The 17,484-nt window shown below is 33.8% G+C and overlaps 1 protein-coding gene and 1 pseudogene across 2 annotated transcripts; one reads left to right on the forward strand and one right to left on the reverse strand.

The window, feature by feature from the left end:
• The first annotated feature begins 338 nt into the window (after positions 1-338).
• On the forward strand, positions 339-11,562 carry LOC114393006 (annotated as a pseudogene). The gene is made up of 10 exons (XR_003662453.1): positions 339-666; positions 1,819-2,026; positions 2,126-2,231; positions 2,642-2,907; positions 5,548-5,827; positions 6,302-6,409; positions 7,661-7,747; positions 7,889-7,993; positions 10,633-10,763; positions 11,206-11,562. The product of XR_003662453.1 is annotated as an NADPH-dependent thioredoxin reductase 3-like (transcript).
• Positions 11,563-15,854: 4,292 nt separating this feature from the next.
• LOC114393016 lies at positions 15,855-16,897 on the reverse strand. The gene is made up of 2 exons (XM_028354279.1): positions 16,796-16,897; positions 15,855-16,714 (listed from the first exon to the last, which is right to left on the reverse strand). Exons 1-2 carry the CDS (start codon positions 16,803-16,805, stop codon positions 16,077-16,079), a joined length of 648 nt encoding a protein of 215 aa, XP_028210080.1. The 5' UTR covers positions 16,806-16,897; the 3' UTR covers positions 15,855-16,076.
• Between the last annotated feature and the right edge of the window lie 587 nt (positions 16,898-17,484).

The raw sequence follows: 17,484 nt of genomic DNA on the forward strand, positions 1-17,484 counted from the left end.
ATTATTTGAAATTTCTGACATAACACTGTGAGGATAAAAAAATAGTATGAAAACTATATTAAAAAATCCATATAAAAAACCTGCGCGGATATGCTATAAGAAATTATATACACGACCCTGGTGAATGTAAGAGAGAATCTATAACTAACACATATCTCTGCGAAATTTACTAATGAAAGCTAGGCGTAATTAATAACTCACCCTAACCAATCAAAGTTCGATTTTTTTTTTATATATTTTAAAATACCCATATTAGTGTGGGATACTCGTGTAACAAAGCAAACAAAAATTCTGCCCGATTTAACAGAACGAGCCGAAGTGGCAGCGTGGAGATTTGGTTGGAGCGCGTGCGGTCCACGCTCGAGTAACCAGAAACATAAAGAGAATCCGCTCCAACTGTTTTAAGTCGCTCACTTGGCTGCTGCAATTTGTATGGTCTGAAAGAGCCCAATGGCTACTACGAAGATAGGACTCGGAGTTGGTCCCGTCCCAACAACCACTCACCGAGTCACCGCCGTCGCCGCCCCTTCCTCCGCCGTATTCTCCCCGCCGCCGCACCGCCTCTTCCTCATCAACTCGCGCCGGCCGCCCCTCCGACCTCGCCCCTCCCCCTCCCCCTCCGCGTCGCCTCCTCCTCCTCCTCTTCCTCCTCCGTCGCCGCGCCAGGTCTCGCCGCCACTATTATTCTCTTCAATCAATGTGACTGTAATCTCAGCGCGGCGAATTCAATGCGATTTATTTTGTTTTGTTTTGTTATTTTAGTTTTTCAATTATGCTTTGCTGTGTGTGGAGTTTTTTTTCCGGAGAAAACGAGAATTTTGCTGTGTTTCAAATTGTGAGGCTGTGTTTTGGATTTTTGCAAATTTCAATGCGCATGACGGATTTCAATACACCAAATGAAGAAGGAAAAAAATTGTCGCTTTTAGAGTGAAAGTACTTTTGGGCTCTTCCGACCTTAATCCAAACATGCACCGAGTTGGTTTTGGAGCATCGGTGTTGAGGGATGAAAGTCTCGCATTGCCAAGGTTTTGTTGAGTGGTGGCATGTGCGGTTAGGATTTAAGTTGTGAGTTATTTGATGTGGAATTGAATATAAGGTAAGGGAAACGTGTGGTTAGAATTGGGTGATGGGAAAAATGGTGGGTGGTAGTTACAGGGTTCGATAATTTTGCACTTCATTGTTGAGAACAGGTATTTAACATAGAAACGTCAAGCACTTGGAGTTTGGAAGGTTGTTTTGGAGTTTCATAGTGAAAAGCTTGAATTGTGTGATTGTTGAATACGTGTCGTGGCTTGTGTTTGTGGGGATTGGTTAGAGTCTCAGTTAGTATTTAGGTCAGCGAATAAAGGCACCATTGTTATGTTTTTTGTTAATCCTTTTCGGTTATTTGGTTAAGAGTAAATAATGTATACATTGATGGTGTAAAGGTTTTTTTTACATTGTCATATATGTTAAAGTTCGTTGATTTTAACAGTAGTTACCTTAAAAGCCATACCAACAATGATTTTTGATTGGTTGTCAGTGTAAATTTTTTTACATTGACAATGCATAACAATTAAACTTTTTTGGTTAATCCAGTATTCTCTGCCCAAAGCTAGTGCTGACCTTTCTGGCAGGTGTTTTTTTTATGACACTGTAGAAGTTTGATGTTTTCTCTGATCATAAGACTGATGCGTTTTTAGTTACTGAGAATGTAATTATTAACTTTTCCATTCTGAGTTTGTTCTTTTGTGTGATAATGTAATTGTTGTTATTGGTCTTTCTTTTGATATTCATAGATAATTGAAGTTGACAATGGCATCTTTTTTCTTCTCACAGGAAAAGGAGTTGAAAATGTGGTAATTATAGGTTCAGGCCCTGCAGGATACACGGCAGCAATATATGCTGCACGTGCCAATTTGAAACCTGTGGTGTTTGAGGGGTACCAAGCTGGTGGTGTCCCTGGGGGGCAGTTGATGACTACAACTGAAGTGGAGAATTTTCCTGGATTTCCAGATGGCATAAGTGGACCTGATCTGATGGACAGGTATTAAAAACTGAAGTAAAAGTTTGGTATAACTCATTGTACTTTGTAATTTATTTTACTCACATATCTTTGGAGCTCTCACATTTTCTACTTGTCTAGGATGCGACGGCAAGCTGAACGTTGGGGTGCAGAATTGTATCAGGAAGATGTTGAAGCTATTGATGTGAAAAGTAGTCCTTTTACTGTCCAAAGTAGTGAACGTAAGGTGATATATTCGCTAGCAGCTAGCTGAATTACAATTTCATGATTGTGTAGATATTCATATTCCTGAAGATTCAAGGTTATATCTTTTATTTTAATTGTTTCGTTGAATCCTCTCCGTGATGTTCTTCTCTTATGGATTTAATTAATGAAAATCCTTGTACATATTTGGTAATAGCTTTTATTTAGAAATTAATATTTGGAGTATTTTTCCTTCATAATGAGGGTCCTGACCTGAAAGTGGTTGAATTTACAAAATATGTACTGAAATTATTGCCATTACTTGTGATATTGATTTACATTAAGTTCTGACATCAATATGATGTTAAATTTGAACATCTTTTTAGTTGTGTTTCTTTGGAAGAAAAGTAGCTGTAGTTAACATCAGGTTTTCTTGAATGTATTATAATTCAGGTTAAGAGCCATACTGTCATTTATGCTACTGGAGCTACTGCAAAACGACTTAGGCTACCCCGAGAAGATGAATTTTGGAGCCGAGGAATTAGTGCTTGTGCAATTTGTGATGGAGCATCACCTCTATTCAAGGGTCAAGTTCTTGCTGTTGTTGGAGGGGGGGATACAGCTACAGAAGAAGCATTATACTTAACAAAATATGCTCGCCATGTACATTTGCTTGTACGTCGGGACCATCTGAGGGCTTCCAAAGCTATGCAAGATAGGTGTGTCTGATTAAAATTTACCAACTCTTTACTCAGGTTATTAAGGAACAACTAACTGTGCAATGTATGGTAAAATTTACCATGATCTTGCATGTTAATATAATCTGATCCGATCATGTACATTCTATAAATTGAAGTTTCTTATATAATTACCTACTTGTATTCACTTCATAATGGGGCAAATTATGTTTTTAGTCCTCGAACTTTTACCAATTTTTGTTTTTAGTTCATGAACTTTTATTTGACCGGTCTTGGTCCTTAAACTATCTTTCCGTTTGGTTTTTAGTCCCTGCCGTCAAGTCTCTCCATTAAATCATGATGTGGCAACTAACCTGTGAGATTTTTTTTCTGGCAGCTAAAAAAGCACTCAAAATTGTTTGATGGAATAATTTAAAATGTGATTAACCATTTTCTGGGGGTTAAAAACTGCTAGAAATTGTTTCCCTAAATTTTAAAGCTAGAAATTTAAAAGTTGTTCTTCCCAAAAATATATGCACCGAAATTTAAAAGCTGTCCTTCAAACAAAAAGAAGTGCAGATGCAACTCCCAAGTCCCAACTATTTGTATTATGCATAAAAATTTTCTCACAGCCACAAATCATACCAACAGAATCCCCCCACACACAATACATCTTCAGTCTTCACTTCACTTGTGCCCCCATTCCATCCCACAGAAACAAACCACAGTAACAGAATCCTTCTCGGAGGGACTCGACTTGGAGGAGCCGAATGCAGTGTGGCGGGACCTGGAGAAGATCTGTATGGCGTTGGAGCACACCGAGGTGGTGTTGTGGGTTGAGCATGCAAGACGCTTGTTTGGGTCACAGATCTTGGCGGCGAAATTGCCCCTCGGCCTCTGCCGGAATCCTCTGTAGTGCTTCTTCTCCAGTGCAACAACCTTCTGATTTGAATCCACTTGGTCTTCTTCGGGAGAGAAATTTGCAGTGGTGGTTTTCGATTCAGTTGAGGTTTCTCCTTGATGGTTTCAGATTTAATGGGTTTTGGAGTCAAATTCGAAGAGGGGAAATGGAATTTCAGGTTTGAGGAGCTCATTTAAGTTGTGGTTTAACGACAAAAAAGAGTCAGAAATAGAAGATTGAGAGTGTTCACCTAAAAAACTGCAATTTGATGTGATTCAAGGCTGGAACTTCAGTTGCGTTCACCATGACTGTTATTTATGTGAAATTTACTTTCATACTTTTGTTATTGTTTATGACTGTTATTTGCAGCTTCTGGAAAAAATTGGTTTGAAGAATAACTTCTAAATTTTATTGGAAATATTTTAAAAATTTAGGGAAACAATTTCTGGCGGTTTTTAGCCACCAGAAGCTGTTAATCTCATTTCAAATTATTCTGGCAAACAATTTCTGATGGTTAAAACTGTCAGAAAAAAAAATGCCACAAAATAGCTGCTACGTCATCATTCAACGGAGAGGCTTAACAGCAAGGACTAAAACCCCAATGGAAAGATAGTTTAGGGACCAAGACCTGTCAAATAAAAGTTCAAGGACTAAAAACAAAAATTGGTAAATGTTTGAGGACTAAAAACATAATTTGCACCTTCATAATGTATAACTTCAAGTTTCTCAATTCTGTCTCACACATGCACACAAACAAAACCACAGTTTTTACACCCGTGGAAAGATAGTTTTAGGCAAACTTTGTTAGATCTATCTTTTAATCTCATCATCTGTGCCTGCTTCTCTATCTCTGAACCTTTATATTTGTATTAGATACAGTATGTCCTTTATTTGCCACCTTATGCTTAATTGAGGTTATGCAACTTATAAATTATTTTTTCCCCTTTTATTTTGTTTCTCTGTTTAATAAATATATTCGTAGGTTCCTTTTCATATACATTACAATCATTATTTTTTAATCTATTATGTGAATTTTTTAGGCATTCTCTGTTTGTTTCATTGTATTGGATGTCATCAATAGTTTGTGGGCCTTTTTGTGAACAAGTTTAAGTTTCTTTTGACTATAATTAACTTGTAAAACATTTCCTAGATTAAGGTTTGCCTGTGCCTTGCTTTATAGTGTATATGAAAAACTCTATTTATCCCAAGGAAATAGAATGTTTGATCTTAATCATCGTCTCACTTATGGGAAACTGCACTCCCCCTCTCTCTCAATATCCACCTAAAGACATATAAACAAAGATATATTACATGATTACAAAATGAAGCAGTGGATAATAAGCATGGTATTCTTGTTTGATAACATCAGTCATCAAGTCTGGAGTTCCTGTGGACTTGAAAGATAGTTGTATTATATTATAGTACCATTGTAATGTAGGAAAGAGAAGCAGTTTCTTTTGGACATGAAGTTTTACATTACTTGCCAAATATTATAAGCATATTGGATTTCTTGTCAAAGTTATTGTTCAGTAGTGGTTATGGAATCATGCTATGGTGTTATAGATGTGGATTCTAGTATGATGTGTATTTGGTGGAAAAAGTGTTTATTTTTGTTTTACATATGATGAAAATTTTTGGCTTAGTCTATGACATCGAAGTCTGTGTTTAGGTGGAGTTTTTCTTTATGACGGTGAATTATCTACTAATAAACATTTTGTATGTTGTGAGTTTTCAACTCCCTGAATGTTTGTTTAACAGGTTGATTATCACGAATGTTTCAGAGTGTTTGACAATCCCAATGTCGCTGTGCACTTCAATACAGAGGCAGTGGACCTTGTAAGCAACACCAAAGGACAGATGTCTGGCATTTTGGTAAGAAAGATTGATACTGGGGAGGAATATGTGCTTGAGGCAAAAGGGCTGTTTTATGGCATAGGCCATTCGCCAAATACCGAACTGTTGAAAGGCCAAGTCGAATTAGACCACTCTGGCTATGTACAAGTTCAGGAGGGTACTGCAAAAACTTCAGTTGAAGGTGTATTTGCTGCTGGAGATGTGCAGGTATCCTATCATATTGAGTGCCTTCCACTTTTTTAGTTGATTTTTCTAGCATATTAGAATCAATACTACATTATCCACAATAATGTACAACTTCTAATTAATATATTTTATACCATTCTAACGGTCGTTAACATGGCACAATAGCACCATTTGATTCTTGTGGTGTGGCCAACCCCGCCTAGTGAACTAAGGCTTTGTTTTATTACTTGTTTATTTCTTTATGTCCTCTCCTCTTCATTTGAAATTCCATTTTAGGGGGCAGAATTTTTACCCTTTTCCCTTCTCAATTTAATTATAAATTTATGATTGCTGTTAATATAGACACTGAGCATATGTTTTGCTATGAACTATGCAAATTCATTGGGAATTTTATTGTCTGAATTTATCTTGTGATCCGATGTTACCTTTTGTACGAAAAAATGCAGTAACTGTTGTAAATATCTATATAAAAGTTATTTTTTCTTATTCTCGTAGGACCATGAATGGAGGCAAGCTATAACTGCTGCTGGATCTGGATGCGTTGCAGCTTTATCAGTTGAGAGATATCTTGTGAGCAATGATCTTCTTATAGAGTTCCATCAGGTATTTGACTTCAAAGAGCTTTCACTTATTATTCTTTTGGTATATAACACTGTAGATTGAGTGTACAAATCACATTACCAATTTACTACATCTTTATTATTCAATGTCTTAATTCTTATACATTCCATAGAAGCAGATGTAATTTTAGCAAGATTTGTTTGTAAAACTTATATCTATAAATTGGATAAATTTATAAAACTTTATAAATATCGTGCATCTAATTGTTATTTGATAATGGAGATAATCGTTGTTGATAAAACACAATTTCTTAATTGATATCAGGGTGATGCTGAACCAATATCAATAGCGTTGTTGAACAAATCCCCTACCTTTCCTCTCCCATGTATAATCATTAGACCTGGACTCTCTCCCTTCCAAAACAATCAACACCCTCCAATTTCTCTTCCAAACTGCCTTGTAATTAGTCTGTGCACAGTAATCAACCAAGGGCTTATTTGTTAAACACCCTGAATCAATTCCTCACTGTGACACATTTTATTGTAAAATCTATGGTTGAGACTTGTGATTAATTTGGGCACACAACCCAGTTACATTCAATGGTACAAAATTAATTTTATCAAATCAGTTCTACCCAATTTTAAAACAAGTGGGTCCTAAACGGCTACTACCGGAAGGAAGTACTACAACAAATATGAATAAATGATACCCAACTACTATATGTATCTAGTGGAATTCACATATTTCTTCTTAGAATGTAGATTTGCACCTAACTCAATCCCAAAAGTTACCTCATGGGGTGAGGATTGTCTCCCACTTATATATTTTATCTTTGCTTTATCTCTAGCCAATTGAGACTTGGATTTCCCAATACACCCCTCAAGCCTTACACTTTTGGGTTTTGTGCGTGGATAATATGATACCGTATTATTACAGTTTTTGTGTAATTGTGTGTTGAGACCACACATATGATCTTATTTATGACAGAGAAATAAAATCAACAATTGATTACATGATCAATCAATTACTGATTATTAGGAAATTCAATCACTGATTTCTATCAACTAATAAATACACGATAATGTATAAATCGAACATTTCTTTTTTGGCCATAACTTTTAAGGTTATATATTGCTTTGTTTGCTTTAGCCATCATAAAACTGGTACTAGTAAATACTATATATTAATTCACAATTACTAATAATAGTGAAACTGACTTTACATTAAATCCGTTTATTCATGTAACATAATCCAATGGGAATCTAATCCTTCCAATTAAATTACTTGTAACAGCCCAAAACTGAAGAGGTTAAGAAGGAACTAACAGACAGGGATGTACACGAGGGCTTTGACATTACACTTACAAAGCATAAGGGGCAGGTATGTGCTTCCGTATCAAATGCTTATGCTAAATGGGATTAAGTCTGGGTATTTGTGATGTCCAATTAGTTCATTTTATATTTAGTTCTTTGGTTTTCTTTATAATTCATTTTCTTTGCTGGTGTGATTTCCTCTTTACAGTATGCTCTTCGAAAATTGTATCATGACAGTCCAAGGCTTATATGCGTATTATATACATCACCAACATGTGGTCCCTGTAGGACTCTGAAGCCAATCCTTAGTAAGGTATGTGAAAAGGGGAGATTTAAAATTTTATCATGGTCCTGAAGTTATATATCGTAATACAAATGGGTATTTTCAGCCTGTGACATGACAAATAAGCACTTAGTAGGAATGAATACACAATTTTATCATTTGTTAGCACAGAAGCGTATAAAATAAAAAAGAGAAAGAAAAGTCAACTACGCTGCATGATGCATTAGCTAGTCTGCAGAATCAGTATGCACACCATTATATTTTTTTATATTTTAATAAAAGAAACAATATAATAGAAGAGAAAGAAGAAAGAACTACTAAGAACACCAATAAGATACCTTAAAAGATGTCTAAGAACACAAACCCAAACCAAAAAAGGGTAAAATGCACATGAACTATGTTGACCTCTAGATTCCTAATAGACTCAATCTCACCATCTATATGCTTTGACAATTGTTGCTTCTCAATGTTTTTGGGCAGTGAAGTAGTTGCTTTGGATGCCTCCATGTCACTCTTCCTTACACATAACATTCGCATGAAAATCAAGTATACTAGATTTATGTTCTATTATTTTTTTATTTTACTTGATTGATCGGAACCACCTTGTAAAAATCTCTTGGTATCTTCTTTTCCCTAGTTTGGAAATAGCTTATGGAGAGTATGAAAGGGGATGTATTTTTTCTGGTAAAAAACAAAATAGGGGATTTATGATTTTCCGTTTCGAGGGCGAGCCCTGGTGCAGCGGTAAAGTTGTGCCTTGGTGACTTGTTGGTCATGGGTTCGAATCCGGAAACAGCCTCTTTGCATATGCAAGGGTAAGGCTGCGTACAACATCCCTCCCCCATACCTTCGCATAGCGAAGAGCCTCTGGGCAATGCGGTACGAAGTTTTTTTTTTATGATTTTCCGTTTCACCCCAATTTTACTTTTGAAACACTCAAACCATTTTTAATTAAAGGAAATTGATGTTACAAAATTGTGACTCTACCTCGGTGCTACTGTTGTCGGGACACTGATCATAACTTTGCTGCTATCATTGAGAGACTTAACGCAGATTGATAGAGGGGAGTTTATTCTACAGGGTAATTTTGGAAAACAAAAATAAAAGGGTAGTGCATTAGTAAGTAAAGGGAGTGTAAATAGCAATAGCCTTAAATTTGTACTGGTCACAGGCCATCACATGAGCCAGTAATAATGACTTCAGGCCTTTTCTTCTTAGACCCAGCATTTGTTCTTGTACACCTAGCATTTAGGGTGAAAAACCAAAAACACCCATACGTATAACCTATACGGATTGTCAATCCGTAAGGCCTTTACGAATTCGTAATCCATAATAAGGCCATGGACCTCCGCGGCAAGGTTAGCAGCGACAAAGGACACGCGTGGCGTGACGGGGAGGCGTGGACGCACGAGATGTGAGGGGGAGGTGCAGACGCGCGAGGCAAGAGTGGGAGGGACCTCGTGCGGCGTGAGGGGAGGGACCTTGTGGTGCAGCGTTAGGGAAGGACCTCGTGGCAGAGGTTGGACGAGACCAGAGGGAGGGCGATGCTGCGGCGCAACCAGAGAGGGCGATGACAATGAAGGAGGTGGCGGTGCCGCGGCACGTCGGAGGTTGGAGCAAAGGGCGGTGGCGGTGCTGTGGCGTGGCGGAGTTGGTGAGGAGGAGGTGGGGAAGGTAATGGCCTTACGGATTGTCAATTCGTATGAAGGATTCATACGGATTCACCGTTGCGGATTACGAATTCATATGAAGGATTCATACAGATTGACGATTCATATAATTCTTACGGATTTTTGTCAATCCGTATGAATCCTTTATACGAATTCGCAATCCGTATGTTTTTAAAAAGGGGTAATTTTGGAAAAACAAAAAATTGTTGGGTGTACTAGAAAACATTGGGTGCGAAAAGTAATTCCTGTGACTGCTGCTAGGGCTCCTTTAACATTAAATAATATTACATATACATTAAAAAATTGTGCATGTTCCGTAAATCCATTCAAGGAATGGTTTAATGGAATTTTACCATATCAGTTAATGATTCTAATTGAGCTCGTTGGATATACCCCACAGAAACACCCTTAACGAGATATCAATGCCACACTGAAGTTTACATCTACTGTTTTGAGTTGAATAGAGAGAATTTTAATGCAGAATATTCACTGGACCCAGTAATTTTCCTTGTAGGCGAGTGCATTGAAATAAAGTAACTTAATTGGTCTATGTGTTATGGGTAGGATAGGTCTGTCAAAGCCTCCGCTTGAACTACACCAATATGATGCTTTTTTATTCCTAGTCAGCTTTGCTAAATTGCAACTTAACATACCAATGATAGCAATTCAGTTAACGTTTTATCAATGAACCAATCAGCCAAATAAGGCTACTTTTAGTTCGTCAGTTTGTGAAAAAGGTTCTGTGTACTTTGCTGAAATTATTGCATATTAACATTAAATTGCGTACAAGAAAGCAGTATTTAAAATCAACTTTATGTGTGCTCAACCTGAGAGTAGCCAGGTTATGTTTGCTTGAAAGTGATATACAAGAGAATGCATTAATACTGATCTAAATAAAACTACTCCCCATTTCATGTTAAATGTCACTTTATTTATTTTCAATCTTAAATTGAACAGAAAATATTTATTTTAATGTTTTTGTGACATCTCCCATTTCAGGTGATTGATGAATTTGATCAGAATGTACATTTTGTTGAAATTGATATAGAGGAAGATCCAGAAATAGCAGAAGCAGCTGGAATAATGGGTACTCCATGTGTGCAGTATTTTAAAAACAAGGAGATGCTCAAGTTAGTATTATTTGAACTTTCCCCTTATTCTGTTATGGTTCTTGCTTACAGTGCCCTAATTCAGGAATCATAAATAGAAAGTTTTTATTGTTGGAGTTGCATTGGAAATCACAAAGGAGTGTATTATTACACTTCCAATAAAAACTTTTCACTTTTGATTTCTTAACCACTGCTCTTAAGGCACCTGTTAGCATTTTTCTTTTATTATTTATCATCTATACTAAATATATGATTCCCGCACGGTTTGATATCATTGTATCCCCCAAGATACAAACATTAATTGTTTTTTCTGTCATTGCATCCTTACATAATTTGATAAATGAAGTAATAAACTCTAATTGCTATCTTAATCCTTTAGAGTCTGAGGGGCCATTGTGATGGACTTGCTTTATGATTATTTCTAACTAATTTTTTATCACTCAGTTGTGCACTGATTTTGCAGGACTGTCTCAGGAGTCAAAATGAAGAGAGAATACAGAGAATTTATTGAAGCAAACAAATAGAAGTATTTATTTAAAAAAATTGAAGGGTGATACCTGAATTCTGTGATTCAATTTTGTTTTCCAATTTAACCAGCTGAATAGCGCTGTCAATTTTGACAACTATTCCTTGAACTAATCAGCAACTTCATAGTTTGTACATGTAGAGCTACCAATCACTATTACTGTTTTGATTGTTCAATATTGGATTTTTCATATTTGAATTTAGCAAGCCTCAACTAAGAACATCTCGTTGACACGTTGTGGTGAGGAAATTGTGATCATCATCCAAGCTGAAATGATAAGTGTCGTTTTTGTAACCTATATTTGTTTATTTTGTGTATATGTCAGATAAGTTGATGCATGATTTAACGTTAAATAAGGTTATCTACCGAATGTCGTCGGCGAAACAAATATCTATGTATTATTATTTTCGTTTTTGCTAAAATATATTTTTACTCTTTCATTTTATTTTGGTTTCTGTCTGGCCTTCAAGTTTAAAACATTTATTTTGATTAAAGTATTTAATGTTAGAACAAGCTGATCTTTCTGTTATATTACCACACCAGTTTAGTCAATTTGTTGATACTTGACTAATTATGAGGTGTTATATGAAATGAGCATTTGTCACGCCAACTAAATTAAAACCTTTAATACATTAATAAAAAGATAGAAGGATTAATTTGGTTAAATAGAGAGACTAAAGTGATATATTTTTTTAATTTAAGAAACCAAATTGAAAAGAAAAATAAGAGAAGGAATCAAAAGTGTTTTAACCTTGATTTTAACAAAATATATTCAATAAGGTATAGATCTACTAAGTTAAGAAATTTCGGTTTTTCATCTCTCTTATTATGAACTCAAGTCACATACAAAGACAAAACTTTTTTTTTACTGAAACATATTTATATCATTTCATCCCACTCAAATTAATATTTAACAAAAGAAATTCCACACCATTACTTTGTCTCTTAACAAATCTAATAGCATTCAATGGATTAAGATGACATACTCCTACACTCATGAATTAATTGTCTTAGATTTGCCCTCTGCTGAGATGTTGATTTTGGTCATTTTTCTCTAGTTAAAATTGTTGGTTTATTTCAATAACATATACTCATATTAAATTAGTGCCTTGTGACTTACACGGGTATTAAATCCACAATATATAACTTATAGGAATAGTTTTTATATTATTTTGAATTTTTAATATATTATTAATTATTTAGTTTAAATTTTAATAAATATATGTTAGGAGATATGTCAATAAATATTTAAATATATATTTTATACATACAAATGCTCCATAATATTATTATTATTATCGGGGTATTATCCTAGATATGATCCCCTTTATTACGGTGATGTCCTGAATGTTTCCTTTTTATTTTCTTTTAAAAAATTAATCTAGTTCATTTTGTATTATTGATAAAAAAAAGTATCTAGTGACTTTATCAATAATTAATATTTATCAAAAAGTGACATTTGTTCGCATGACAAAACCTTCTTTTATAATAGATTTTTAAATTAAACTAATTAATTATATATGTTAAATTTATCATATATATATATATATATATATGAAAATGTAATAAGTAGTAAAATTAATTTATTAGAAATAGTGATAAAAAGTAATAGAATCGTTTGGGTATATATTTTCAGAAGAAAAAATGTATCAAATTAGAAATTTTTGTATTTGATATAATAAACAACAAATTATTTTTAAAGAAAAGTGATTGATGCTTGATTTCAGATAATAAAAATTGAGTTAAATTATTTAATTACAATAGAACTTTTTATTTAATTTGCCTTTTTAAGTTTTGTACATCATCTAAAAATGTTTAAAATGAAAAAAAAAGTTATCAAATAAAATTTAAATATCATATTTAGATAAAATTATATGAAAAATTATAAAAAAAAATATAATCTTACATTATAAACCCCTTCAAGTGGGATTAGTATTATATAAACACAAACGTTGTTGTGTATGTGTGTCCATATTTTTATTGTGTTATATTATATATAAATTAAAGAGAGAAAACACAAGTATTCTCTTATATTTATTTTATTGTTGGAAAAATATTTCTTATATTTCTTTAAGAAAAACACATTTCAAGTTTCTCAGAATAAAAATAAAATTAAAGGAAGTAGTGGAATGGTTTGAGATTTTAAAAACAAAAAGAAATGACAATATGTAAGTAATATTGATTTATTTAATAAAAATATAAAATTTATATTTTAAAAGATAAAGATACCCATATAATTTTTCATGTTAATTGTTGTTTCTATTTTCTCTGTAACTTGCTCGTCTTTTAGATCATTCATTTTTTGTCTTTTATTTCTTGTATGTTGTCTCGATGTTTTCTCTTTGTTTTTATTCTCTTGATTGTTGAGTATTTAAATTTTTCATAGTATTTACATCACCTATTAAAAAATCTGTAAATGATAAATAGAAAGAAAGTTCACAATATATAAGAGGATTTTGTAGTGGGGGAAGAATAAGATGGGGGAGAGAATAACATAAAATAAATGAATTTCTTTAAAATCAAACTTACCTCAAAATCTAATAAATTCTTTTGAATTTGATTGTTAATCAATTTCTTAAAGAACCTTTTTGAAGTTATGGAGTTTTGATAAACTTGAAATGCACATAAAATATTAGAAAAAATTAAAACACATACACAAACAATTAAAAGAAAATACATAAACTATGACAAATTGGGAAGATGTGTTATGCAAGTAGAGTCTAAGTTTAAAACATACATTAAGAGAGAGTGAGTGTGACAGTGAATGTGAATGGGTGGAAAAAGAAAAAGAAGATGAAAGTTAAATATGTGATTAGTATGGAGAAAAAAAAAGAACAGAGAACATATAAAGGAACAACGGATGCAATTAGTACATGATTCAGTTGGATATGCACTTCCTTGCGTGGGAGTTAGATAGAAAAAAATAATAGAGAAAAATAATGTACACTTACAGAAAAATAACGTGTAGCTATTATGTAAAAATCTGGATAAAAACTGGATGTAGTTATTCTTGGTGACTTAGCGGCTTTGTGTAGTTCCTTCCATCCGTTGAAGAGTAAATTTTAAAAATAATACACAGATTGCAATTATACATGAACAGTTGAAGGGAAGGATATTAGTTGGTAATTTTTTTTATTAATTCAGGAATAAAATCAACTAAGTAAAAGTGGAGAAAAAAAACTGTTATTGAAAAATTATCTCATTACAAAGAGGAGAGATAAAATTATATCAGAATAATATCAAAAGTATTACATCAAAGTCATTGATTTTAATATAATGTAAAGCTTGTGATGTAACTACTAAAAAATAGCACTTACTAATCTTCTTTGGTTTCCGTTCAGCCTCCTACGAACAAATGGAAAATAAATAAGGCTCTATGGCAGTCATTAACCGAATCGAATCGGTAATTTTTAAGACCTTGTGCCTCTATTGAATAGAAACCCCTCACTAGCAGAAAATATGTAATTGCTACAAAACAAGGGGTGTGAATAAAAAACCATCTTTTGTTGTCATTCTCCAATAAATCTCCGAATACTAAAAAGAGGGCAATCTCAAATTGGATAAAAAGATATATCAAATGTTGTGATTTCACAATTTTGAATATGATTATATGAATGAACCGCTACTGTACTTGCTGCAATGATGAATGATGACTAAACTGAGATACGTGATCCCAAAATATGTGCCTCTTAGAATCTAAAAACCCCTTTTGTGTTGCGCATGAATTACATAAACATTGGGATCACCATGTACGGATAAACCCAACCCTTTCATATTAATCACGCAACAATTACACAAATTCCCAGATGCTCAAATACTCATAAAATATGGTTGTTCATCAATTTGAATAAAAAAAAATCATCAAATGTTACAATTTCACAAATTTGAGTTATGATTGAGAAAAGGATGCTGAAGTGGTATACGATGAATTAGTTAAAATCCGTCATTGTTGTTATTATTAACTATTTTAATAATATAAATGACAAGCGCATGGCAATTGGCGATTGGCGATTGACGATTGTGGTTTTTTTTACCAATCTGCATATTCTCTTTTCATTCTTTTCTTAAAATACACTACTGTGACCTTTTATTCCCAAAGTACATCTCTTTTGGCCACTTCAGGCAAGTCGGGTTCTCACACCCCGACTTCTGTTTTTTCCTTTTTTTTTATTTATAAAAAAGTTTATATATTATTAAAATTAAATATTATATTATATAAAATTATTTTTAATTAATTTGAAAATTATTTATTTATTAAATTAATTTATGTAATATTATTTTATAATTTAACTTTGTTATTAAGAAAATGATATTATTAAATTTACGTATTTTTGTTATATTATTTAAATTATTTAAGATATTTTTTGATAAATATATGTTTTAAAATCTGAATTTTGTATAATAATATATTTATTTTAGTAAATATTTATTTTGTATAATAATCTGAATTTTAAAATTTTTAATTTAACTATTTTACTAAATATAATTAGTTTGTTTATGTTATTAGATTTAATTAAAAATGATAAAATTAAAGCTTTTAACAATTTATTTATATAAGAACATTATACTACGTCATCAATAAAATATTTAAACAATGACATTTTTCTAAGAAAAAACTAAGATGAGGATATATTAGGACAATTATTTCTGCTATGACCATGTTGCTGGGAAAGTCCACATTTTTTTCTACTTGCTCGTTCATTTTCGTCTTCGTCCATCTCAGTAGAAATGCGAGTTGAAACGGGACGACCCTTTGCAGTCCTCTTTCTCCTTGGATCAGGACCCCACTGATCTCCTTCATATTCTTGTCACATTGATTCGTGTGGCAATAAACCAAAGGAGTTGTCGTAGATGTGCAAAATGTGTTGTAAAGTGAATATCATCGGCAAATAGGTCATGGGATCAACATTGACAGATTTACAGGCAGTCATGACGTGAGAACACGGTAAATGTTTAGCCTGAAATTCACCACAATCACACTTTTGGGATTGTAACATTACTCTAAACCTTCCAGGTGGTTTGGGTGTTTCAAGTGGGGATTGAGTCTCGGTTATAATAAAAGTGTGATTGTGTCTGTCGAATTCATTTACAATGTGTGTATTAGATTCTTGTTGACCACTATTGATTGCATCGAAGACAACTTCAGAATACTGTGAGCCGGAGTTGATCATTGCCTGAGTTTGTCGATCTCTATTAGCAAAGAGTTGTGCGGTCTTGAAATAGGTCTCCTCAACCAATGATGACACCGAAAAATGTCTTGTGTTTTTTAACATGGAATTAACAGACTCCGACAAATTGGTAGTCATATGTCCCCAACGATTCCCCTCATCAAAGCATTGTACCCATTTTTGTTTGGGTAATTGATCAAGCCATTCAGCTGCACTTGGCTTATTCGCACGAATATCCCCAAGATGTCGCCAGTGCATCTTCTCCGTGTATGCGTACCCTGTAAATATTTAATCAATGTATTATGTTATAAAATTTGATTGAAAGAAAATTATAACGAATAAATAAAATAGATTCTCACCAGCCAACATAAGTGGTTTCTTTAAATGTTTGCAGTTTGAGTTACCACGAAGAAAGTTTTGTGCAATGTGGCGCAGACAAAAGAAATGGGATGTGTCCTGGACCCATAAGTTACTTGGGTTGTTGTAGGCACTTATAATTGAGGGGTGTCGGTCTGAAATAAGAGAAATGTTAATTTGCGGAGTAACATGTCTTCTCAAATTCTTTAGAAAAAACCCCCAAGCTGAAGTTGTCTCCCCTTCTACAATGGCATAGGCAATCGGGAAGATATGGTTAGCTCCATCTTGTGCGGTAGCTATCAACAGTGTGCCAGTATACTTTCCGTAAAGTCATGTACCATCTACTTGTACAATGGGTTTGCAATATGCAAAACCATTAATGCATGGACCAAATGACCAAAAGACACGTTTAAACAATCTTTTGCCCGATACTATTTCTCCCCCCTCATACAAGGATTTTGTTTGAGCAGCGACCACAGTCCCGGGAACACAAGATTGCAAAGCTCCGAAAAGTTTTGGCAGTTTGGCATATGATTCTTCCCAGTTTCCATGAATCATCTCCAATGCTTTTTGCTTTGCTAACCATGTCTTCTTGTAGGATGGGGTATAATTCATGAACGTTTTGATCTCTGCAATCAATGTCTTGATGGAGACAGTTGGGTTTGTTTTGACAATTGGTTGGATGATCTGT

Source organism: Glycine soja, chromosome 2 (genome assembly GCF_004193775.1).
Source record: "Glycine soja cultivar W05 chromosome 2, ASM419377v2, whole genome shotgun sequence".
Classification (NCBI taxonomy): Eukaryota; Viridiplantae; Streptophyta; class Magnoliopsida; order Fabales; family Fabaceae; genus Glycine; species Glycine soja.